General features: G+C 45.1%; 1 protein-coding gene across 9 annotated transcripts in view; it reads left to right on the top strand.

The window, feature by feature from the left end:
• Nucleotides 1-24,961, top strand: part of Gak (cyclin G associated kinase) — a 68,162-nt gene extending 43,201 nt beyond the window's left edge. For 7 of the 9 annotated variants that reach the window (XM_052735754.1, XM_052735755.1, XM_052735753.1 and 4 more), the window contains 11 exons: nt 87-166; nt 6,493-6,686; nt 7,800-7,946; nt 9,078-9,557; nt 9,946-10,116; nt 11,276-11,398; nt 15,465-15,581; nt 22,063-22,269; nt 22,528-22,673; nt 24,059-24,235; nt 24,420-24,961. In XM_052735754.1, coding sequence (XP_052591714.1) covers nt 87-166; nt 6,493-6,686; nt 7,800-7,946; nt 9,078-9,557; nt 9,946-10,116; nt 11,276-11,398; nt 15,465-15,581; nt 22,063-22,269; nt 22,528-22,673; nt 24,059-24,235; nt 24,420-24,521 — 1,944 coding nt within the window. In that variant the 3' untranslated portion in view covers nt 24,522-24,961. The remainder of the gene's footprint in view (nt 1-86; nt 167-6,492; nt 6,687-7,799; nt 7,947-9,077; nt 9,558-9,945; nt 10,117-11,275; nt 11,399-15,464; nt 15,582-22,062; nt 22,270-22,527; nt 22,674-24,058; nt 24,236-24,419) is intronic. The other 2 variants (XM_052735751.1, XM_052735752.1) reach the window with 2 other exon arrangements.
• Nucleotides 24,962-26,779: the final 1,818 nt, after the last annotated feature.

The raw sequence follows: 26,779 nt of genomic DNA, 5'->3' as shown, positions 1-26,779 counted from the left end.
CATCTAGCAGCTTATGTTCTTGGGGAAGAATGCTGATCCAGGATTAGTATGCACTCTCAATGGGTCTCCTGCTGGTCTTCTTGTAGATGGCGTCCATGAAAATGTTCCAGATCCAGTTCCACACTGGGTTCGTGCCTCGAAACGCAACCACTGTGAAATTTGCAAAGTATGTTGGTGTTGCACTGTGCTGCTGTTGGAGAGGGACAGGTACCCAGAACCACTAGCTGAACACATGCATATGGGTCAGTCCAAAAAAAACAAAATTCTAGCATTTGAGAAGCCTGCCAGATGATGCTGATTGTAAAAGTGGATGTAGGCCCTTGCCTGCTCTGCCCCTCACACTTTACAAAGGGCCCAAGTGCCTTCCACTTTGTACCCTGATGCCTTTGGACTGACCCTATGCATCTCTTTTTAGAGTTTAGCTAGTTAAATCTAGATGTGACATAACCAGTGAGTTGGCAAAATTTACTCTTATGTTTTGATTCTTTGCTCTATGTACAGGGCTCCTCTGGGTACTGAGGATTTGCTTTTACAGACAAATATATGAACACATACTACTGAGTAATATCCCTTTAGACTGACCCTATGCATCTCTTTTTAGAGTTTAGCTAGTTAAATCTAGATGTGACATAACCAGTGAGTTGGCAAAATTTACTCTTATGTTTTGATTCTTTGCTCTATGTACAGGGCTCCTCTGGTACTGAGGATTTGCTTTTACAGACAAATATATGAACACATACTACTGAGTAATATCCCTTTAGACTGACAGAGGACTTGTGGAATACTGCTGTATATATTGAGTTCTAGCAACATGCTCCCAACTTGTGATGAGCAGCTGGCATCACTTACCACTTCAAGCTTGTTGGTATAGCCTATAAGCATCAGGATGTATTTTCAGAGTCAGGTGTGTGGGTCTTGCTCATGGATTCTCTTCTCCATCGAGCACACTCACCAGCCCTGGGCAGAAAGGAAGTGAGTGCTCCAGGAGGGAGCAGAAAGTTGCAGGGGCTGTGCCGCCTGCCTGTTGTGTTCTTGTTCTTTCCACTCGCCCACGGGAAGCACTAGACCTGGTCTGCCACAGGTCACAGCCCCAGAGACTACATGTATATATGTGTGTTTGCTAATCTCTTGCATTTGCGTCTCTTTGATGTTGATTCTTCACTCTATTTGTTTGAGGCAAGGTCTCTTACTCTGTAGCTTAGGCTCATACCAACTATGTAGCCCAGGCAAGCCTGGAACTCATGTCGATGCCCCTGCCTCTTTCTCACAAGTGCTGGGATTGCAGGTGCCTCATTCTTTTTCTTACAAACAGTGGTTTCTGTAATTTTCAGCCACTAATGGAGGCATGGTTAATTTTTTTTTAAGACCAAATGACTGAAAACCAAGAAAATGTAGGTGAAAGATTTATATGATTCAGGTACTAGAGTTAATGAACAAGAACTTTTAATAGTTCTGATTAGTATTGCTATGGTTTGAATGTCTCCACCAAAATTCGTGCTGGAATTTAATCCCCATTTAGAGTTATTAAGAGGATGAGGACTTCATCTGACTATGATGTGGGAGCGAGGGGTCTGGCTTTTGGAAAGCTATTAAGATTAAATGAGGCCATGAAGGTAGTACCCTGTCCATTAGCTTTATATAAGAGGAAAGGGCTAGACTAGGACATTCTGTCTGGCCATATGATGCCCAGTGCCATCTAGGGACTCTATAAAGCTTTTGCCAGCCAAGAAACCCTCACCAGATACTGTAGCTTGAGTTTTCCTGCCTGGCCCATAGTCAGGACAAATCTCTCTCACCTTCCAGTCCCACAGCCACTCAGACCTGACCAAGTAAACACAGAGACTTATATTGGTTACAAACTGTATGGCCATGGCAGGCTTCTTGCTAACTGTTCTTACAGCTTAAATTAATCCATTTCTATAAATCTATACCTTGCCACGTGGCTCATGGCTTACCGGCATCTTCATATGCTGTTTGTCATCGTGGCGGCTGGCAGTGTCTCTCTGACTCAGCCTTCCACTTCCCAGCTTTATTCTCCTCCTTGTCCCGCCTACACTTCCTGCCTAGCCAATGGCCAATCAGTGTTTTATTTATTGACTAATCAGCAACACATTTGCCATACAGAACATCCCACAGCAAGATACAGCCACCAGTCTCAGACCTCTCAGCCTTCAGAACCATAAAAAGCATAAGCTTTTATTCTCTCTAAATCAATCATGATATTATTACAGTAGCAGAAAATGAATCAAGACAACACATTCAGGAAATCAAAGGGAGGGCCAGCAAGATGGTTCTGAAAGTAAAGGTACTTGCTACCAAGCCTGATGACTTGAGTTTGATTCCAAGGACCCAAATGGTGGAAGGAGAGAACCAGCTCCTGCAGGCTAACTCGTGTGCATGTACATACACACCCATACAAAATAAATACATTAAAATATAATAAAGAATTTTTTAAAAAGAAATTGGGGGGAAAGTGGAGGATTTCAGCAGACCAGGAATCTGGAGACAAGACAGATGTGAATTCTAGAACTGAAAACATAGCTGACATGAAGAATTTGGGAAATGTGTTGGCAGCAGAACAGGCACAGTGAATTGTAAAGAATGTATTCTTCAAACTGAGCACAGAGGAGATGAAGGAAGGCCGAAAAGACAGATAAATGCCAGATCTGAGGTCAAAGGAGAAGAAACAGATTCAGCTCCTGGAAAATCAGTAGACATCTAAGCCAATGAGGTGTCAGGTCTATGCATACCACACAGTGCTTTCTAATAACAAGAAGAGAAACCTCTACCTCAGTTAAATTGATAAAAGCCAGACAATAACAAGCACATGGTAGGCAGATGTCATGATTGTCATAGTGACAAGGTTAACTAACATCTGTCAGTGAACTGAAGGGCTAGAGGCCAGAATTCAATCCAGTAACATCTTAGGAGTGATGGAAGAAAAGTATGAGGATTATGTATCTAGGGAAAGTGCCTTTGGATGGTGATTAACTTAGCAAATGTGTTCAGGGAAATAGGGGGGGATAGTTTATTACCAAAGGGCAGACAGAACAAACTAGAAGCAAGCCTGAAACTAGCTATTAAGATATGAGGAAAATTGGGATGGTCCTTTAATAGGTAAAATTAATTGTATGTTGACTACCTAAAACATAATAAATCATGTGTTATCATGGGCTTTAAGATTTGTTTGGGCCGGGCGGTGGTGGCGCACGCCTTTAATCCCAGCACTCGGGAGGCAGAGCCAGGTGGATCTCTGTGAGTTCGAGGCCAGCCTGGACTACCAAGTGAGTTCCAGGAAAGGCGCAAAGCTACACAGAGAAACCCTGTCTCGAAAAACCAAAAAAAAAAAAAAAAAAAAAGATTTGTTTGGAACTGGGCATGTTGGCACACACCTTTAGTCCCAGCATTCAGGAGGCAGAAGCAGGGGGACTCAAGGCCAGCCTGATCTACTAAGTGAGTTCCAGGACAGCCAGGACTGCATAGAGAGACCCTGTCTTTAAAAAAAAAAAAAAATTGTTTGTAGTAAAATACATGACAGCAGCCCCAAAGAGTCAGGAGAGATAACCAATGAAATGTTTTCTCATTAGCCTCTGAGGCCTGGAAGTCAGCAATGTGCTGCTAATTGTAGGCCAATGAAGTATGTTATGATTCCACAGAACGCAATAAAAAGTTTAATAAAGATAGAGGAGAAGAAAGATGGAACACAGAATATGATTAATTTAGGTAAGATCAGAATAGAGAAATGAAGAAACAGAACTAGAGGAGATGGACAGAAAATAAGCAAACTTATCCCCAGTGTGTCAGCCTGATTCCAGATGTACAAAATATGCCACATGAAAGATGATGCTACCAGGTTGATTAAACAAACAACCCAACTAAAAAGACCCCAAAAGCCATGTTTTTGAAATACACATGTGAAAACTAAAAAGGCTAAAAGTAGTGGGATGGTACCTACCACACAAACACAGGATAAAGATCTAGTCACTGTTGGCAACAGCTAATGCAGACCAAGGCGAGGTGCTTTGAAAAGTAGCAGTGTGGTGTGCTGAAAGGCCAGTGTTCGTGTGTTTGTGGGCACCCATTAACAGAATGGAGGAACTACATTTGATGTCATTTCTTTTCTTGGCAAGCAGAACAGTAAATAAATCGTTACATAGATCTTTTATACAATGACTCGAGTTTTTTAAACTTCAGTAACTGAAAAAAAACTGATTTCTCAGCTGAGCGGTGGTGGCACACACCTTTAATTGCAGCATTCAGGAGGCAGAGGCAGGCGGATCTCTGTGAGTTCAAGGCCAGCCTGGTATACAGAGTGAGTTCCAGGAAAGGTGCAAAGCTACACAGAGAAACCCTGTCTCGAAAAACTTTAAAAAAAAAAAACAAAACAAAACTGATTTTTCTTCTTTGAGGTATCCAGTGCATGGTACTGTTGCCTGAGTTTGGGGGAGACTTCAGACCACAGAACACTGACTACATAAGCCTGCAGTAAGGCAAGGGTGTTGACAAGAGAAGCATACATAAATGTACAGCAGACTGCTCTCCAGAGCAGCTGAACTGTACCTGTAGAAAAGAATTGGGAGCAACACCATCAGATCAGCCTGAGTGGGTCAGTCTGGTCGTGGAATACACAACAGATCTGAGGTGTCCTGTGATTGAGTGAGGGTCCCAGGGGGGTTTCAGTGCATTATACTACAGTCATGACACAAGTCAGATTTTTATTTACAATATACTACATGTGTGAGAATCCCCTTCATTTCCCATTGGAGCCTAGACATACTGGTATCCAACCTCCAGGGCCTGTGAGCTCTGTCTTGAAGACCAGCTCCTAGCCCCCTACTCACACACCCTCATTGTGCCCTCACTGCCCTGCTAGCTAGGCTGGGCATTCTCAAGGTCAGTTGGGCAGGGAAGCAAGAAATGAGCTGCGTCCAGAACTGTCATCAACCTGTCTTAGAGGCCGAATCTGTCAAGTACACAGAACACTCTCCGTGGGTTCTCCTGCCTTGTCCCTCCATCCTCATTGATGGCAAGTTTTGGCCTTTCCTCCCTGTAGCCATCAGCTACATGTAAGCTGTTTCTGTCTAGCTCCATGTAGTTACTGAGTTATGTCCCAACTGAAAGACACATATGGAGGGAAAACCCCTGTCACAGAGCCACCTTGCTCTGTCCTGTGCTCTCCAGTATGCAAAGGGTTGTATCCCAGGCAGGAAGTAGTAAACTAGGGGTCTTAAGCATTGCAGGCTTACCTGCATGCTTATTTAATAATGGTAAGAAACAAAATGAACCATTGCTTTGCCACCCAGATTACCACTCTTTCCTCCCCAGCTTTCCTTACACAGTGGTATTGATAACTACAGTAACAGATTCAGAGAAACCTTGGGACCAGGAGTACATGGCCTCCCTCGGCACCCAGGGACATCCCTGAAAATGGGTTGCCATTGCTGTGTGTGTTTCGTAGATTTTGTTGGCTATGGCATTGGTATTGATAGGCACAAAATTTAGTATAATGTACAGAGATATTACATAGCAAATAGGTTGTAAAACCAGGATATGTTTGTGACTCTGGGATGTTCGGAATGTAGAATTTCTTAAAGCAGTATGGAGCTACCACATAGGGACAGTTTGTAAAATGATTAAAGTTGCTGCCTTCAAGGTGGCCTGGCTCAACATCCCTTGCTCCCCATGTCCCTGTGAAGTCTGAAGACCTTATGACCTCCTGTTTCCTGCTTCCTGCTTCCTGCCTGTCCTTCTTCTCACAGCCTAGGTTGCCTCCCTGGACCTTCAGCAAGTCTTGTTCCTAGCTTCTAATAACTGAATCCCAGAAGTCTTGGATTTATGATTATCTAGTTCGGATTTTTGCCAAGATGGACATATTTTTAAAAAAAAAAAATCTATTTAAGATTTCAGAGTAAGCCGGGCGGTGGTGGCGCACGCCTTTAATCCCAGCACTCGGGAGGCAGAGCCAGGCGGATCTCTGTGAGTTCGAGGCCAGCCTGGTCTCCAAAGCAAGTTCCAGGAAAGGCGCAAAGCTACACAGAGAAACCCTGTCTCGAAAAACCAAAAAAAAAAAAAAAAAAAAAAAAAAAAAAAGATTTCAGAGTACCTGATTTGAACCAGTGAAGTTTCTGCAGTATGTGTCTACTTGCGGGTGAGGAGTGGGGCCTAGGGCCTCTGGTCAGGGCTGTGGGCCTGCTTGCCTGCCTGTCTTCCTAGAGTCATGCTATGGCAGCTATCCTATGTTTATTCTGAGCACCTACCCTCCCATAGACATGGGAAACACAGAAGTCTAGCTCAATAGTCTGCCACACTAACAACTAGGGAAACCCTGCCCTGACATTAGTGGAGCTGGGCAGTGATCCTGGGTGCATCAGCCCTGCTATAAGTGCCCATGTCCCACGGGTAGGGATGGTTATGTGTCCACTGCCTCACCAGCAGTCTTTTATCCTTTCTGTGGATGCTGAAGGACTTCTCATTCCCTCTCGGTACCTGTAGGTATGACCTGGATGCTTGTGACATTCAGGAGAAGTACCCAGATCTGTTCCAGGTGAACCTGGAGGTGGAGGTGGAACCTAGAGACAGGCCCAGCCGAGAAGCTCCACCTTGGGAGAATACCAGCCTGAGGGGCCTAAACCCCAAGATCCTCTTTTCCAGCAGGGAAGAGCAACAGGACATCCTGTCTAAGTTTGGTAAGATGTGCCCTGGCTCTCAGTGTACTTGCTCAGGACCCAGTTCTAGTGACTTACATTTCTAGGAAAGATTTACAGGAACAGAGGTGCCTTTCTCCCTGCTTTGGGCACCCCTACCTGCTCTGTGCTTACCTAGGTGCTACAGAAGGTAGCAGGAACTCACTGTTGGATAAAGATGCAGCTATGGTACCAGGGAAGGGGGACACATGACACTATGATCCTGAGGCCTCTCATAGTTTCATAAACCACATGAAATACCTGGGCCTAACATGGGCCCAGCAGGAAGTCTATGCTCTTGCTCTGCAAAAACAAACGCTAGAGCAGTTGTTCTCAACATGTGGGTCATGACCCCTCTAGCAAACCTCTATCTCCAGAAATATTTACATTACGATTCATAACAGCAAAATTATAGTTATAAAGTAGGGACAAAAATAGTTTTGTGATTCAGGGTCACCACAACATGAGGAACTCTTAAAGGGTCACAGCATTAGGAAGGTTGAGAACCACTGCTCTAGAGTGAGGTGTTGCTCTCTTGAGTACATGAGCCTTGGATCTACTTTTGGGGTCAACATGAAGCTGTGACTGGGAAGGATTTCCTCCAGAGTTAGGTTTGTAACATAAGCTGACTCAGGTCATATCCTCTGGGCATGACAGTTTAAATGCCACACTGAGAGTGGGACAGCTTTAAGACCTATAGGTTTGGGCATGACTCTCCACTCAGCATAGGTGTCTCCTCTGTTTATGTCAGCCTAGTTCCTGCAGAAAATGGAGTGCCTTAGCAGGTTGGGCTTGACCTGCTTCCTGTAGCTTCTCTATGGTCTGGATTTGTACATTTTGTGTTTTTAATCTGCAGATAATTAAGTATTCTTAAAAGGAATATATGTTTGCATCTTTGTGTATGTGTGTGGTATGTTCAATGAGTGTGCTGTGTGTGTTCATGGGTGTGGCACAGCATCTGAATAGAAGGATGGTGGAAATCTACTTTCAGCCAGACCTTGTTTTCAAGGAACTGGTACAGACATCCTTATGGCTTACCTGCTGTGTTGCTCTGGCTGTGCCTTGCCCAGTGTTGTGCCTGGCACAGGTAGCCTGATGCCAGCCCTTTCCTGGCAGGGAAGCCAGAACTACCCCGGCAGCCGGGCTCTACAGCTCAGTATGACGCTGAGGCAGGGTCTCCAGAGGCTGAGATCACAGAGTCCGATTCACCGCAGAGCAGCAGCACGGACACCAACCACTTTCTTCACACGCTGGATTGGCAGGGTAAGCATAGGGCACAGCCAATCCTTCATTCTTCCATGGGGTCTAGTCTGTCATATGCCCTTGAACTTGCTTGTCACCACTAATTTCTGGCATCAGGCTCTATTAACTACACAGTTGCAGCATTCTGCAAGGGCCATATGCTGAAATCAGATACTTAGGGTGAACTTCATGGGGACAAGCAGAATTGAGGTCTCCTTAGAGGGACTGCAGACCCTACACATTGGCCTGTTGTGGGAGGAATTGTGTCAGTGAGGATCAAACTCCAGACTCATGCATGTCAGACAAATCCTCTACAATTGAGCTACACATTTAACGCTATTGCCTGGCACTTAAATTAAGAACAGTTTGTATATTCTTTTAAGATAGAAACACACACACACACACACACACACACACACACACACACAGTTTATTCCCACAAAGCCTGAGATATCAGCTTCATTTCATTATTGACTTGAAGTCATTTGCTGACCTAGTCTCTATACTCATAGTCTTATTAACAGGCCCAGAGGTTCTTAAGGAGCAGAGGAGGGGCCTCAGTAGAGGGATAAACTGAACCATGGTGGTTGATCATCTCCATCTGGGAGTTACTTTATTTCTTACTACCTACAGTTTCTACTGGGCATCTTAGTCCCTTCTTCATGTCTCATAGCCTAGTAATTACAACTAAACACCTAGAATCTTCACCTTGACCACTCACCTCCTTGACATATCCCAGGGTATATCACTACCACTCACTCAGCAAAGGACATTTCCCCAAGAAGTGCTATGGTATGTCCCCTGCTAGGTTGTGGTTTACCAAGGCTCTCCATAGAGATGGAGAGGCTAGCAGGTGGACCTATTTGACGTTGGGCTCAGGGAGGGACTGGGAGAAAAGTCCTAGAATCTTGGCTTCTTTGTTGTTGGATAGAAGCCAGTATTGTGGCTCCAGAGTGGTCTGTGAATTTCAAGCCTCAAGACATGTGCTCTGAGGCCCAAGGTTGGCCACTGGGGTGGGGCATGAGGATCCTGGTGTTGGCTGTATGGTTGCAACATGGGCCCTGCTGAGGCTTCTGGTTATGTCAGCTTGTTCTGCCCTCTTACAGCTACCCTAGCATGTAGGTCAATCAAACGATGGTTTTCTTTCCACAGAGGAAAAAGAACCAGAGTCTGGTGCAGACAATCCCTCTCTTAAGGAGAGTCAGACTGTCCTGATTGCAGACAGAGATGGAAGTGAAGTGTCAGATGAAGAAGAACCTCCATTCCCCAGAGAGGAGAAGGAGCCAGGGTCTGGAGAAGACACACCAAGGCTGGCAGCTGGGACCAGACAGCAAGACTTAATATTTGATGTGGGCATGCTGGCTGCCCCTCAGGAGCCTGCACAGCAGGAAGAGGGTGTTGATCTCCTGGGCCTGCACTCTGAGGGAGACTCAGGGCCTACTGCCCCCTTGCAGGCTTGCAGGGTCCCCTCCAGCAACACTGACCTGTTGAGCTGCCTTCTTGTATCATCTGATGCTGTTCAAGTGGGGCCTCCTGGTGACCTGCTTGGTGGTGAGGCTCCTCTGCTTCTGGCAAGCCCAGTTTCTCTTCTTGGGGTACAGAGCACCCTACAAAAAAGAGTCCCTGACACTGGTATGCATTTCAGTTATGCAGAAAATTGGCTTTATAGTAATAAACAAGGGTTAACCATTCCTGCTGTATAGAAAAAGGTTCATCACTGTTATATTGACATCTGGAGGGAGGGAGCTGCCTTCTGGAGAAATTGTGTATAGCTGCATCAGTTCCTACTGGTCTCAGCTCACAAGCCAAGACCGCCAGCTTTGGCTTCAGGGGTGATGTTGTGTCCATGGGACAGTCGTAAGCTGTGGGTCATTAGGAGAGCAATGTATCCTTGGGGGTGCTGCTGGATGGTCTGAGTCCATATTGTTGAGGAAAGTAAAGGCCTGAGAGCAGGGCAACAGGGCTCCCAAGATGCAGGCTAAGGTATAATGTTTGTCTCTGCCCTGCCTCTGTCTCCTAGTGGACCCATTTGACCAGCTCCTACTGTCATCCAACTCGGACACCCAACCCTGCTCCAAGCCTGATCTTTTTGGAGAGCTTCTCAACCCTGACTCTGTAGCTTCCTCAACACCCTTCCCATCCACCCACAGTGCCCCACCCCCATCCTGCAGCACTACCTTCCTGCCCCTGGGTGAGTATGGCCATGATAAATATTGCATAGAAGCCACAAGCTTATGCCCAGAAAGGCCTCGGAGCTCCTACTTCCTGCAGGCCCCTGGGGATAGGGCTCAGGGATAGACCAATGGGCATAAAGGCCTTTTGTCTACTGCAGCTCTGGTGCACTAGGCCTAACATACCTCTTGGTGACTTTCCAAAAGCCTAGAGCTTCTCAAAGCCTGGCAGGACACATTGGTGTCTTTTTCTCACCTCCTTAAGCTGTCTCCTCAAATCTGGAACAGGTTCCACTGCTGTTTACAGGCCTTGCTAGTGAGTGTTTCTCTGGTTTGGGGCTGTGGCTGTGACTAGAACAGCTACTTCTGCCAGAAGCTTTTAGGAATGAGAGGACCAGGAGGTAGGAATGACAAATTAGGGAACAGAAAAGTCCAACTTTAGGAAGAGGCAACAGTATGTATAAAGGCTGGTCATGTTAGAGCAGCAGGCATGGCCCATTTAGGCAAAAGTTGTGGGATGGGAAAGGAGAGGCCAGCCTGTCACTCTAGCCATATCTTGGAGAGAAAGCTTGGTTCTTTTTCCTAGCAGAGAGTACATGGTCTGGGGTATGCTCTGGAGGACAGCTGACTGCCCTGAATGACTTACGGGTAGAAAATTTGACATACGGCTGTGCTGTGCTAGGGTGGGTTCATGACCAGCAAAGGACACAAGGACGAGCTCTAGATTCCAGGGAGTAAATATGGCTGTGGGTAAAGGACCTTACCCATCATGGGCTATGTATGGCAGGTTTAGAGAAAGGCAGAAAGACTCTGAATGCCCTTTCAGAAAGGCAACATACAAGTGTTGTCATTACTCCCTTGTGAAAATGTTGCCTGCTGACCTCTGTTGCTTAGCTTAGTGGCTATATGCTACATGCTCAAGACTATCAGAAAAGAAGCCATATGATGATGGCTGAGCCCAGCCAATTCTGATCACCAATCCTGTGAGTTCAGAGTATCAGCTACTAGGTGTCTGAGCAAAGCATGGCCTCAACTGCCTAGCCATACTGGTCCCTCAAGTTGTATGCTGGGTCAGCAGGTTGCCCTCTGCTCATGCCTAGGGATGAGAGAGGTTCCCAAGAATCATGTAAAGTGAGAAGGCACATACACCAAACCTTGCTTTTCTCTGGCTCCTTCCAGGGGATCTCTCAGCCGAGCCCAACAAGGTGATAAGTTCGTCAAGCCACCCAGATCTGCTAGGAGGATGGGATACCTGGGCTGACACTGCTATGCCTGGTCCAGCCTCCATGCCAGTACCAGAAGGTATGAGCACCAACCCCACTGTTTCTGGGCATTCAAGATGGTTACAACTGTGGCCATGGAGTCTCCCCATGCCCTTTTGAGAAGAGGATGAAGCAGGGCTTGCTTACAGATTCCTGCACATTCTAGTCAGCCAATGTGTGTTCAATGGCAACACAGACACTCTATAATTGTTCAGCCTTTGTTGAGTGGCAGCAGTGTCTGGTCCTCCTAGTGTAAGTAAATTTGTTGCAACTTTGTGGGTTTGGTCCCAGGTTTTGGTACCAAAGTGTGAGTTTTGCAACTCTGGGGGGAGGTGTCCTGACTACCTGGGAGTCAGGAAACACCTTGAGCTGCTTAGGACAGCTCTGATGGCTAGAGCTGCAAAGAGGCAGCCCAACCCTGGAGGGCCAGGTATCCTGAACACCTCAAGCTGTTCAGAGCAGCTCTGCCCTAGAGGTGTTCTGGACACCTGGAGCTGTTTAGCACAGCTCTGACAGCTGGAGCTGCAAAGCGACAGCCAAACCTTAGAGGGGAAATTTTTCTGACTTCTCAGGAAAGTCAGGCCTGGAGCTGCTTCAGCAGGGAAGTGTATCCTGACTGTTGGGGAAAGTCAGGCTGTACCTGGTGTAATGGGGGATGGTCTCCCCACAAGATATAGCAATCTTGCTTCTCTCTTGGAGAGCTGCTACAACTGAGCTTTGCTCAGCCCCCACTTAAGGGGGCTTCTTAGCAGAGCTCTGCTTCTCCAGCCTAAGAAATTGCAAAAATGTAGCAAATCTCCTCAGGCTCAGGAGAAAAGTTACTTTTCAGCTCCCACTTGTTCAGTCCACTATGGGACATCTCTGCAAGGTTCTTCTGTTCAGCTTCCCCTTACTCAGTCCAGTGTGGGACGTCTCAGCAAGGTTCTTCTGTGCACCAGTGAATGAAGGTCTTCACACCCAAAACTCCTTTTAGAAACATTTATTGGGGAAGAAGGAGTCCAGGAGAGTAACTGCCTCTACCATGGTGGAGAGAACAGCTCACAACTGACCAGGCAGGGCGGTTTATATAGAATGTCCAGGGGGCAGAGTTAACTGTGATTGGTTAGTTTTTTTCTGCCCAGAGATTGGCCAGTTTTGTGGGCTAGGACAGAGATGGCCCTGATTTCAGGGGCGAACAGTGTTTCTTTCACTGGCTTTTCTTGGCTTTTTGACACCACCTCTAAGGCCAGGGCACATTTCATTCACTGACTCTGATTCTAGGGGCCAAGAGTGTTTCTTTGGTACTGGTTTCAGAGTCAGAGCATATTTCCTTGGTTCATTTCTCTGGCTCAGGTCCCAAATACAGGCTGTGTTTCTTTCCCTGGTCCTGAACCCTAGGGCCAGGATTTTACTGTCTCGCACTGTGATTGGTTGGTTTTACAAGTCAGTTGGCCAGGGGCAGAGATGGCTCTGATTTAAGCCAAACTGTTCCTTTCATTGGCCTTATCTGAGCCATCTTTCCCTAGTTCTGGGCTCAGGGTCAGTGTGGGTTTCTTTAGCCAGCCCCTTTTCTCTACACCTGGTCTTCCATGCTGTTCCTTTTTCATGAAGGCAAATATGTTTTGGAACATAATTCCTTGCCTATGTGTAATCAATTACCCTGTTTGCCCACGTTGTATCTTCATGTTTTTCCTGTGTTTTCTGTGTCTTCTGAAGGACCCTAAGAAAGGCTGTCACATGTGTGCCATGGCTGCTGGCATATGCCCTATTGATAACATGGATTACAAGGAGTAGTTCATATTTGTGAATATTCATTTGACCTTTTTGTGCACCTACAGTTCTATTTTGCTGGCACATTCTGATCCAACACAGTCCTGTTTGCAAAGTCTTTGATACACATCCCCCCTCTGAATACTATTTCCTCAATTTATTTGCTCAGGAACAAGAATTCCTATCTTGTTTCTCATCAGAGTTGGATTATAAATTTAAAAACATTTTACTAATTTAGTATGTATTTTTTAGAAGTTGTACATTTATTTGAATGTGTGTATGATTCGGCACATATGTCACAATGCATTTGCGGAAATCAGAGGACAATCTGTAGGATTTGACAGGATGAATGACTTGTCATATGAATTCTAGGGATCAGGTGCAGGTCATTAGGATTGGCAACAGGTGTCTTCATTTGCTGAGCCACTTGCTGGCCCTTGTAGGTGCTTTCAGGTTCCATTTTTCTTGTATTACAAATGAGGCTGACTGTAATTGTGTATGCTTTTGGTTGTGGGTTTTTTGTTTTTGTTTTATGCAGGAGTATTTCATGTTCTTTACTCCCTTTTTGACGTTTTGAGATGGTTACTCTGTGTGTAGACCAGGCTAGCCTTGAACTCAGAGATCCACCTGCCTCTGCCTCCCGAGTACTGGGATTAAAGGTGTGTGCCACCACTGCCTGGCTCTTCATTTCCATTTCACATTGGGAATTCTTTTTTCTTCTTTTCGTTTTTTGTTTTTTGTTTTTTTGTTTGTTTGTTTCTTTGTTTGTTTGTTTTTGAGAAAGGGTTTTTCTGTGTAGCTTTGGAGCCTTTCCTGGAACTCACTCTGTAGACCAGGCTGGCCTCAAACTCACAGAGATCCACCTGCCTTTGCCTCTCGAGTGCTGGGATTAAAGATGTGTGCCACCACACCCGGCTTCTTTTTTCTTTTAAATTTTTTTTAATTTTTTGAAAAGGTTTTTACATTGTGTTTATAGAAAGGGGTTATGAATGGCAGTGTGCCTATCATGGCAGGCATGCAGAGGTCAGAAGACAGCTTGGATAACTCCATTCTCTGCTTTCACTGTCCAGGCCCCAGGGATTGTGATGCATGAGTGATTGAACTCAGGACATCAGGCTTGACAGCAAGTGCCTTTACCCACTATGCCATCTTGTACATCCACTATGCCATACAATAATACATTATTATTGTATGTGTGTATTTGTGTGTGTGTGTGTGGATTTACACTTGCTGTGGCACATGTGCATGCCATGGCACACATTTGGAGGTCAGAGGACAACTTTTTGGAATCATTTCTTTCCACCTTGATGAGGCAGGGTCTCTAATTTCTGCTGCACCTGCTGGCTTGCAAGCCTCTAAGCAATTCTGATTCTACTTGCCATGTCACCAAGTACCAGGATTGCAGATGCACATATCTACATCTAGCTGTTTCACAGGGATCAATCTCAGGTCATCAGGCTTACATTGCACTTTTACCTGCTGAGCCACAATAGTTTTGTTTTGTTTTCAGACAGGATCTTAACTATGTAGCTCTGGCTGTCCAGGAACTCATTAGATCAGGCTGGCCTCAAACTCAAGAGATACCCACCTGTTCTTTATATATAGATAACTATCATCTTTGAAGATTATTTTTATGTTATTACATAGGTGCTGGGATCTGAACTTGGGTCCTCATGATTGAACAGCAAACACTCTTTTTTTTTTTAACTTTCTTTTTATTTACTTTTTGTGTCTTTCACATCACACATCTCAATCCCATTCATCGCCCTGTATCTTCATATCTGCCCTCTGCCCTTGCAACCTCCCTCCCCAAATTAAAATAAATTTTAAGAGAAAAAAAGAAAAGAAAAATCTTGTCAGTGGAAGCTGTAATGTGACACAGTGAGTCATGCAGTATACCCTTTTATCCATATATCTTTACTCAGCAAGCACTCTTAACCGCCAAGCCATCTATCCATCTCCATAGTCATCATTTTTAATGACTGGATAATACTTTGAGTAGTTGTGCAATAATTATTTCAAGATTTTATGCTTAGACTAGTCTCAAATTTACATTACTGTATCATAAAGGACAGTTAAATTTTAGATAGATTATAGCAAGTGGTACTATGAATTAAAAACGGTGAGGACATTTTCTGGTTCTTGGTACCAAATGTTCAGTGATTTCCCTGAGAAGCAATGTGGATGCTGGAGCCAGCCGCTCTACCAAGTTTGTTCAATGTATTCCTCCCAGTGTTTTTAAAGAATTATCAAACCTTGAGTGGGGCCTTTGGTATTGAAAGGGAGGATCAGGGACTTTGGAAGACTGTGTTTCATTCTATGCTGTGCAAGTCTAATGGCTTTTATCCTTTTTCCAGGTACCCTCTTCTCTTCTGGAAGTCACCCAACCCCTCTGGGTCCCCACCCCAGCCAAACCAAGTCTCAGAGCCTAGACCCATTTGCTGATCTCAGTGATCTCAGCTCTAGCCTCCAAGGTAATGAGGGGCCAACCCTATGTACCAAAAGGTTCATTTTCACCTTCTACTACTCTTGTGGCCAGAGACCCAGGGAGTTTGTATCTGCTTCCATTCTGAATGCCCACTGACTGAAAGACTAAACTGGGAGTTGCTGGAAATACGTTGCTGCATGACCCTCATGGCCATACAGTGAGTGCACCAGCTAACTCCATGGTTATGGTGTGTCCAGGAAGTAGGAACCGTCCAAGAGTTGGTGAGGCTTTGCTGAGTACTGGGTATGGCATCAGCTATACTTGGTAGCACAAAGTGCAGGTTCCTTTAACAAGATAAAATTGAAATCAGAAAATCAGTGATGGTAAAGGAAAACAGTGCTTTAAATGGCACATGTGTTAGAGGGGAGGCCCAGGAAATAGCAGTGTTTTGAATGAATGAAACATCTTACATCACAGAGGGACCTGGGACATAACAGCTAGAGGTGCTAGAGGGTGTAGGTTACATCCTCTAGAAAAGATGAACTAGCTAGGCTTTTATCCCAGCACTTAGGAGGCAGGAACAAGTGGATCTCTGAGTTTGAGACTGCACTGGTCTACAGAGAGAGATCTGGGACAGCCAGGGCTATACAGAGAAACCCTTTCTTGAGGGAAAAAAGGAAAAAGAAAAGAAAGAAAAAATTGTTTTGGGTTACATAAATGAGTTGAAGGCTAGCCTGAACTACATGAGATTCTTTCTCAACAACAAATCAATGAAATAAAATGCCACTTCTTTGAAAATAGTGGTAAACAAATTTACTGAGACTAACCAAAAAGGAACTATAGCACAAGCCATTGGTGTTGGGAATGGTCAGGGTCTATAAAGTGTAGTCGGAAGTTCCTCCAGTCCAGCCTTGCCCAGTAGCCTGGACCAGATGAATCTCTCCCACCTGTGGTCTCACAGATGCTTATAAAATAATCACTCAGGGGCTTATATTAATTACAAACTTGTAGGGCCTGTGGCTTCAGCTTCTTGCTAGCTAGCTCTTTCATCTTAAATTAACCCGTTCCTCTTAATCTATATGTTGCCACTTGGCCGTGGCATTACTGGTCTACTGGCATCTTGTTGCTCCTTTGGTGGTGGGCTGGTGTCTCTCGATTCCACCCTTCTCTCTGTATCTCCACTTGGATTTCCCATCTGCCTCTAAGCTGCCTTGCCATAGGCCAAAGCTGCTTTATTTATTAGCCAATGGAAGCAATACATATATTCACAGCATACAGAAAGACATCCCCTTGCTGGGCGCACACCTTTAATCCCAGTACTCAGGAGGCAGAGCCAGGAGGATCTCTGTGAGTTCAAGCCCAGCCTGGTCTACAGAGTGAGATCCAGGAAAGGCGCAAAGCTACGCAGAGAAACTCTGTCTTGGAAAAAAAAAAAAAAAAGACATCCCACAGCACTTCCCCTTTTGTGTCTAATCAAAAAGTTTTAACTTTAACATAGTAAAACTATGTATAACAAAACAGTTATCAATCAAGAATTATAGTTGCAATATCTAGTCTATTTGTATTTGGCAAAATTAAAATACTCTTATCATCTATCCTATTTTTGTGAGTCTATAGTTTCATATCTAATTTACCTTTTATCATAACCAAGGAAAACTATAATTATATCTGATCTTCAACTCCATCAAAGACCTCAGAAGAATATTATATTACCTAAGTAAACAGGAAGTGCATTGCAAGCAACTTCCATAATTCTAGAAATGATAGGGACATCTGGCTGTCTGGATAGTCATCCAAAGTTTCTCTGTAACATTGGGTAACATTGGGGCATCTATCTTTAACCTACAGGACTAGAGTCTCTCATAGCTTTCAGTGAAGCAGGAAATTTTTATTTTATTTTATTTTATTTATTTATTTATTTATTTATTTTTTGGTTTTTCAAGACGGGGTTTCTCTGTGTAGCTTTGTGCCTTTGCTGGAACTCACTTGGTAGCCCAGGCTGGCCTCAAACTCACAGAGATCCACCTGGCTCTGCTCCCAAGTGCTGGGATTAAAGGCGGGCGCCACCACCACCTGGCTGAAGCAGGAAATTTTAAGGACTGTTCTGCCCATTCTGGCAAAGTTTGTCAGTCACTTCTCCCAGTGTCCTGTAGAATGTCTGGCAGTTTCTTCTGTGAAGCAGGAACCTAAAGGACCATCTCACCTTGCAAAGTTCAATGATCACCTTCCTATGGGTCCTGCATGTCCAGTTTATACAGAATCCTGTCAAGCAGTCGAGGCAAGGATACTTTTTCGCCCCGTGGCTAACTTTTGCCACAAAGAAAACAAACTCCATAATGAGTTTCTTCAATGCCCATCATCCTTTAAGTAATTGGTGCTTCCAGGAGCAGACATGTCTCACTGGCCAGAAAAGTCTAAGTTCTTAAAACGTTTTAAATGCCATATTCTGTAGGTCTTTGAAGTGTTTGAAGATTACCTACCTAATTGAAATATACCTTTGTATACCTAAAAAACTTAATTAACATGACTATAAGTTTGATTTTCATAGATGACTGTTAATCTGTATTTCTTAATTATATTTTACCATTTTAAATGAATTGCATAAACCTAGTGCCTTGCGAGTAGAAATATACATACAGTAAGTGGTGAAGGAATAAAAACAAGTGCTGGGAAGCTGGCAGCATCAAGATATGCAAATATCTTACAGGTAGCCACTACCAACCAAACTCTCAGCATAAAGCAGGGCACTTGAATGGTTTGTCACTATGAAGAATGAATTCACAATAAATTCCTCAGAAAAGTGAAATCCCCAGGCTCCAATGAGTTCCCTGGAGAATTTTACCAAATGTTTATATGACCAATTCCGCATAATCTCTTAGAAAGCTTAGAAGAGGGGAAACTGACTTTCCAAAGTGCAAGTGCCAAATCAGACAATTTAGGAAAGAAAGCCTCAAGCCAATCCCCTCAAGAACAGACATAGACCCTTAGAACATTAGGGCACAGAATTTTTCAAAGGATTAAAGGGCAGTAACTACCACCAAGTGGGGCATATTCAAGGAGCACTAGTCTGATTTGCCTTTCCAGACTCGATGAGTAGCATCTACCATGTTTATAAGCCAAAGAACAATGGCATGCTCCTACCAGTGCTTCTGAAAGGATAATTGTTAAAACCCAGCAGCAGCCAGGTGGTAGTGGCGCACACCTTTAATCCCAGCACTCAAGAGGCAGAGGCAGGCGAATCTCTTTGAGTTCGAGGCCAGCCTGGTCTACAGAATGAATTCCAGAACATCCAAGGCTATTATACAGAGAAATCCAATCTCAACAAACAAACAAACAAAAACAACAACAAAAAGCAGCAAATGATGAGGATGTCTTCAGAGCAGACACAGAAACTTTATCAGATATGACAAATTGGGAAGGACTTCTGAACCCAGGAGCAAGACAGATGTCCCCATAACATTCTACTTACTGGGAGACCCAGTACCAACTTGAGGCAAGAAAAAGAAGTAGAAATTGCATATGATAGAAGGAAAAAAGTAAAATTGTTCCTGTTTGCAGGTAGCATAATTGCCTGTCAGATCAGAGGAAATCTACAAGGCTTAGAACTTTATAGTTGTAAGTTCACAGTACCTAAGATCACCAAACAGTAGTCTGTTGTAGTTAGGTTTACTAGGAACAGCTCAAGGATACCAAAATTATACAGCTATACAACACTATTTATAGTCAATTTTTGCAAAGAAGCTTTCAGACCAAGCATAGGTAGAGACTTATTTATAGCTGTAGTCCCAGCACTCAGGAAGCTGGGGTTGGATCAGAAGTTCAAACTTTGGCTACATGAGACCCTGTCTCAAGAAATATCAGCAAAAGAGCTTTTAACTATAAACATAAGGAAACACATAGTGCCAGTGTGGTGAAACTACAGTACAAACATGGCACTTGAGATTGGCACCAAATGTTTGTAGATCAGAAGATTGTATTGGTGAAATTATTAAGGCCACTCCACGTAGTTAAAAGGGGATTTATTTAATGGCGTAACTTACAAGTTAAGGGATAGGTAGGTCGCGGCGTCTGGGGAAGGTGTATCACAGTCCAGCGGTGTTCTCTGGAGCTCTGCTTGGCCCACCTCCACCATCCAGGGTCCTGGAACAGAGAGCGAGCGCTGGCCCATCCAGATCTCGGGTCTCCAGGCGCCTCCCTTGGCCCCGCCTTGTAGGCGTGACAGTTACCGAAGTCTCAGTGTGGGTTGGAACTTCCAGATCAAAGCTGGAATGGCTACCCACTACAAGATTGGCTTAGCAAAGATGCCCCTTTGCCTTTTATTAATTGATCTGTAGATCTAATGTTATTGCTACCAAAATTCCAGCAAGGATTTTTGTAGATCAGCCAAGTTCATTGTCACATTTATTTGAGAAAACAGATGATTGGGGCTTGTTATAATTGGAAGTAGTATAGAAGCTCCACCGTGACTTTGAGGTACACTCTCTGGCCACAGAAACCAAGACTGGTGTTGGCAAAGGCCAGGCAACCATGCATGAATTGGAAGAGAGGACCCAAGTATACACCCAGGGAAGACAGAGGTGTGAAAGTTTTAACAGATGGAGCTAGAGCCACCATTGGACTTGTACAGACAAGAAAAGGATGCTTGGCTATATCCTGAGCCTCACAGCCTATTGCAGGTAGAATGTAAGGCAGAACAGCTCCACTAGCAGAAGAGAGCACAGATCTGAGACCTTCAACTGTGGAAAGACCAAGCAAAATGTGGAAAGAAAACATTTTCAAAAACTATTTGACAAAGGATACTCTTATATAAAATACATTACCGTAATGGAAAAACAAAAGGTAATCTGGTGGGGGAATGAGAAGAGGGATGAAGGTTCCATCAGCAGTAATTCTGGCATGCCAATGAGAACATGAGACAATGTTGAGTCATCAGCTGCTAGAAGATTTAGGCAGCAGCCATGCATCACCAAGGATCATAGAAACTGAGTTTATTATATATACACAGACTTGTAAGGTTGTGAAATGATGCAGCCACTGCTAGTCTGTTTCTTACAAAAGTGAACATGCAAACACCATAGGACCCCAGCGTTTATTCCAGAGAAATGAGCTTATGTTTTCTACAAAAATCAAACAAGTGTTCAGAGAAGAGCTGTTTGTAATAGCCAAGGGAATAAACTCTGAATAGATGTTCTTCTGTGGAAGAAGGTTAAGCAAACAGCAGTCCCTTTCATATTGTGAAATTTTCTTGGCAATAAAAAGGCAGCAGGAGTTTGAATCAGCTGATCACATGACATTTATAGTCAGAAAACAGAAAGATGAATGTATGCATGCTGATACTTAGCTTATCTTCTCTGTTCCATACAGCCCAGGATCCCCTGCTCACGGACTGATCTCACCCACAATTAAGATGGATTTTCCCACATAAATTAGTATCAATTAATCAATTAATTAATTTTCCCTCATCAATTAACATTAAGATAATCCTCCACGCTGGACATGGTGGTGCATGCCTTTAATCCCAGCTCTTGGAGGGCAGAGGCAAGCAGATCTTTCAGTTTGAGGCCAGCCTGGTCTACATAGAGTTCCAAGTCAGCCAGGAATATACAGAGAAACCCTATCTTGCAGCAGGGACGGGGGATCATCCCCCACAGATATGCCCAGAGGCCATCTCCTGGGTGATTTTAGATATTGACAAAATAACAACCATCACAGGGGAACTTCATGGCTGGGGACATTATGTAAAGGTGCTTTAGACTTCTTGACATGAGTCTTGCAACTTCTCTAAATTCAGTTATGCTGGAGTTTTCTCCAGTCCTGCCCAGTCCCATGGACCCCCACAACCACTTATAAAATAATCGCTCAGAAGCTCATATTAATTAAACTGCTCGGCCATTAGCTCAGGCCTACCATTGTCTAGCTCTTACACTTAAACTCAGCCTATTTCTGTTAATCTGTATGTCACCACGTGTTCCGTGGCTTTACCTGTTGCCTTTACATGTTGCTCCCTGGACAACAGGCTGGTGTCTCTCCCAGACTTCTACCTCCCAGCCTCTCTTCTCTGTTTGTCCCGCCTATCCTATACTTCCTGCCCGACTACAGGCCAATCAGTGTTTTATTTATCAATCAATCATAGCAACATATATTCACAACATACAGGACATCCCACAGCACAGTTATTTCACAGAAAGTTAAAGAATCAGCCACACATTTGAGAAGCTTTGTGAGAAAGTGTCCACACAATGGGACAGCCCTCTAGAACATTCAACAGATGGGGATACCAAGCTCCTGTAGGTGTGCATGTAGCTTATCCTGGCATCTAGCCTTGATTCAGAAAGTGCTTGAGCAACACAATACTTGTGTATCCCTGGCTACTCAGGACCCTCTACTTACTGGGTAGAACAGATCAACTAAGTGACAGCAGTTTGTTTTGTGAGCATATGTCCCAGCAACTCAGTGTCCTCAGCCACAGATGAAGTAACTCATAAATTGGCTAAGTGACTTACAAGTGTCCTGTGGTGTCTCCCCAGGCCTGCCTGCTGGACTTCCTGCAGGAGGCTTTGTTGCCACCTCAGCCTCCAAAAGCAGCAGCTCCTGGCAGACAAGTCGTTCCACGGCCCCTGGAACCTCACGGACCCCCCAGGCCAAGCCATCCCCCAGAGCCTCTGAACAGCTAAGGTCTCACTTCAGTGTGATTGGGGCTCGAGAGGAGAGGGGTGTCCGTGTGCCCAGCTTTGGTAAGTCCTGCATCTGCCTGGTGATTTATACAACTACCTACAGGTTTGTGGGTAGAGTGCTTTATCTGCTCACTGAGGCAGATTTGGATTTGTATGCTGGTGTCTTCAGGCATCTCTGCAGGCCTGGCCTTTCTCCCAATTCTCAGTGGCCTTTAACAGATGGCCCTGAGGCCATGTTTTTCTTCTTTACTATCCAGGTATCAGGAGAAAGGTAAAAGCAGGCAGAGTGTCTATAAAAAGTATCTATTTTTACCCCAGCCCAAAAGCCAAAGGTCTCAGAAAATGATTTTGAAGATCTGCTGCCTAATCAAGGCTTCTCCAAGTCTGACAAGAAGGGACCAAAGACCATGGCTGAGATGCGAAAACAGGACCTTGCCAGAGACACAGACCCATTCAAGTTGAAGGTGGGTACCCCGAGGGCCCAGGTCACACTGCAAAGTCTAGTCTCTCCAGTCAGACTTGCTGTGTGTATGGACCTAGCACTTGGGGGCTCCTGGGGTAGGGCAGAACCAGGACCTCCATGTAGCCATACTCCTGGGCAATCTGATATACACTTAATGTTTGCATTTCACAGTGCTGCTTATGGGCACTGGGGATTAGTGAGGGATGCAGGCACCACACAGGGTCATGCTTGACCTTGGCCTTGAGCTGGCAAGAGGGCATACATAGCTCAGACCTGTACCCATCCAAACCAAGGTTTATTTGACTTTTTTTTTTTTAGTTTTTCAAGACAGGGTTTCTCTGTGTAGCTTTGCGCCTATCCTGGAACTCACTCTGTAGATAAGGTTGGCTACAAACTCTCAGAGATCCTCCTGGCTCTGCCTCCCAAATGCTGGGATTAAAGGTGTGCACCACCACTACCCTGCTCATTTGACTTTTTTTGTTTGTTTTTTTGTTTTGTTTGGTTTTGGTTTTGGTTTTGGTTTTTCAAGACAGGGTTTCTCTGTGTCATTTTGGTGCCTGTCCTGGAACTCACTCTGTAGACCAGGCTGGCCTCGAACTCACAGAGATCCACCTACCTCTGCCTCCCGAGTGCTGGGATTAAAGGCATGCACCACCACCACCTGGTGCTCATTTGACTTTTGAGGACAGCAATTTGTTTGGGTTTTGGTCCTGACCTGGGGCACTCACTGTGGAGTAAAGAGTCATTATGGCACAATGGTCCGGTTGTTCCACTGTAGATCTTAGATACATCCATTTCTTTAAGTTTGTGTGGTGGTCAGTTCTTTAGGGCACAGTGTGGCCATTCCCTTAAGAACTACCTGAAAGGTTGCCAGGGACCCAGTTGTCCTCTTTGAACCTTGTGCGTGGATCAGGAGGCTATATTGAGGGATTAGGGTCTTGTCTTTGTATCTGGCTGAAAAGGGTCTCAGTTCTGTCCACAGTACCTTCTCTCTACAAGGTGCTGTAGCTTGAACCACCTGGTCTGTATGGTCTGGGTTGGGCCCAGTGCTGCAACAGAGGGCTAGGTTGGGGCCCTTCTGGGTGGTAGGGAGTAGGGTGGAGCCATGGCTTCCCTGCTCTCTTATAGGGATAAACAGAGAGGTATCAAACCATGTTCTCAAGAGGCCTCCACAGAAGCTTGCTCCCCAGGCTTACCAGTGGTCTTTCCCTTGAGGACCAGGACCATTGAAAAGATGCACCCACCCTCTCCAGCCTCTGAACATCCCTCAGTACTTGCTTTGCTGCTTACCTTGATTTTTTCCCACCCTACACTCCACACAGCAGGGAGGGAGGTCTCCTAAATTACAGCTCTTTCCTGAGGATTTGTGTACACTGGTGTCTGCAGCTTTTGGAGTGGATTGAAGGCAAGGAGAGGAACATTCGTGCACTGCTGTCCACAATGCACACAGTATTGTGGGATGGGGAGAGCCGCTGGACACCTGTGAGTATGGCTGACTTGGTGACTCCAGAGCAGGTGAAGAAGCAGTACCGCCGTGCAGTGCTGGTAGTGCATCCAGATAAGGTAAGTGTATGGTGTGGCAGTTCCCAGGATACTAGGCCTTGGGCTCCTGGACCCTGTGCTTGTGGTTAGGTTGTCTCTGCCTTTCATCCTCTATGGGCTTTTTTCCTGCTGACTGTATCACATGAAAGGAGCTGATGGGAAGTGGGCTGAGTGATCAGTCTGGCTCTTCCTCTATTGTCTGCAGGCCACGGGGCAGCCATATGAGCAGTATGCAAAGATGATCTTCATGGAGCTGAATGATGCATGGTCTGAGTTTGAGAACCAGGGCTCGAGGCCCCTCTTCTGAGGCCGGTGATGGCTATGGCTGCAGGAGCTGCTCATGAAGCCTAAGTGCTGCTTGCCTGACTAATGCACAGACGGGACCATAGCAGGTGTAACAGGTGATACAGCCCCAGGGCCTTGGACCATCTACTCCCAGCCATCCTCTATTCATCATGGACAAATACCATCCCATGGCTGGGAGAGAAAACATTCCTCAGATCTGATGTTTGTTGTTTTGTTTTTCTTTTTCTTGTCCCAGAGGAAAAGTGTTGATTTATACCCCTTCCACAGCTGTCACAGTTTGTGATTTACGTGGTGTCTGGTGACTGTCACCTCTTGAAAGGCACATGTCGCTGGCACTGCTCTCCTGTCACTTCTTCAAATCTGGGGTTACATCTACACCCTACTCTAATGAGTTTGCCAATCATCTGTACATAATTAAACTATTTTCTGATGGCTGGTGCAGTCTCTGGCTTGGAAAGCACTTCTTACCTGGTACCTGATAACCTGTTTGTTCCTCAGTTTTTTTTTGTTTGTTTGTTTGTTTTTGGTTTTTCGAGACAGGGTTTCTCTGTGTAGCTTTGCGCCTGTCCTGGAACTCACTTGGTAGCCCAGGCTGGCCTCAAACTCACAGAGATCCGCCTGGCTCTGCCTCCCGAGTGCTGGGATTAAAGGCATGCACCACGTTCCTCAGTTTTTTACCCATGATGGATTATAGGATCTTGAAGTTGACCGAGAATTGGCTGCAAAGACCACTGTGGCCAGCATTGATACTATCTTCTCTGAACACTTTGCTAAAAAAAAAAAGTTCTGGAAACAGATCAGAAGGGAGCCTGGTCCAAAGTATTGAGTCTTTCCCAGGGCCTCGAGTCTTACACCACCCTCCAAAATGCTGCTGTTCTTCATCTCAGCTCATAACTAGAGTTCTTGGGGGGATGTTAGATACTTCCACCTTCCAGGGGCTGTAGAGTTGGGCCATGTTACTCTCAAACACTTGATTTCCTGGCTGGATCTCACTCCTTCTCTAAGGACTCTAGTGAAACTTCAAGCCAGTGGCCCAGGCCTAAAAGTCACTGACAAAAGAAATGCTAGGATGGGTATGAGCACAATGTTAAGCCTTCATCACTGTGTAGGCAAGACACAGCCATGGATCGGGTGGCTTGATGTCACCCCTTGGGCTAATCATCCATGGTCAGAGTGCATTTTGGAGTGAGGAACACTGCTTCAGAACAATCCAGCACGCAGGCAGGCAGGCAGCCATGACTGCAATGCTGTTTATTGGAGACTCAATGAAAGGAGGCAGCAAGATCCCCAGATCCCAGGATTTGGGTCTAAAGTATATAAGTGTGTATTGATTAGGATGACACTGACCAAACCAGGATGTCCCAGGTTTATCTTAGGTTAATGTTAAAATTAGGCACATTCCTGCTATGAGGGTCTGCTTGTAAAGCCCTCTGATGATCTGTTCTGTTTGTAATTTGTTGGGGAACTGTGCAGAGAAAGCTAACCAGGTTCACTTGGAAAGTCATGACAGAGACACCTCACCACGACTGCAGTCGTGTCAATTGGATCCATACAGATGTAGATCTCAGAGCCCCTTCTGCCTTCAAGACTAGGGTTCCTCTTCCCCTTGGATTGTCCTGGATCTGAGCAGGATGTGAGCAAGAACTTTGCATTATGATTCAGGGAATTTAAACATAATTTCTTCAACTGCCCCCATCACAGGCAGATAGGCTTCACTACAGGGCTTCTGGGCTATGAGACTTCAGCCAGACATGACTAATTCACCTTCCTTTGGAGGTCTGTAAGTAGCATCTGTCAACAGAGGCCCAAAGGAATCATCTTGTTGACAGACCACTTGCCTCAACCCTGTGTGGCCTCTTTATCTAGAATGTAAGTCATTAAATCCATATGATGCCAGCTGGAACCCAGACAAACATGCAAGTCCTGTAGAACATGGTAGCCCTTTGATTATAACAGATGTGTATGTAAGGGAACTTGTCTGTGAGAGTCCCAGTGGCATTTCCAGGGTACAAGTTATCTTGTGTACGTTTGGCTGAAGCTTCAGATCCACTAGCTGCTGAACCTGTCCATTGCTCTTGACTTGCAGAAATGAGGGTTTGCATATGGCTGGGCTAACAAAGCAAGAACAGATAAGAGGTGGTCAGGTGGCTGCTAGTTGATGCAGGCAATAGGTCTAATCCCACTGGGATAGGGGTCATTCCCTGCCAATCTAGTGACCAGTTAAAGTGCATGTACATTATAGAGGTTGTCCTTTGTTAC

The sequence above is a fragment of the Peromyscus californicus genome, unplaced genomic scaffold, assembly GCF_007827085.1.
Source record: "Peromyscus californicus insignis strain IS unplaced genomic scaffold, ASM782708v3 Scaffold_13__1_contigs__length_99412109, whole genome shotgun sequence".
Taxonomy (NCBI): domain Eukaryota; kingdom Metazoa; phylum Chordata; class Mammalia; order Rodentia; family Cricetidae; genus Peromyscus; species Peromyscus californicus.
The sequence above is the reverse complement of the archived record's forward strand: the minus strand, read 5'-3'. Positions and strand labels throughout refer to the sequence as shown.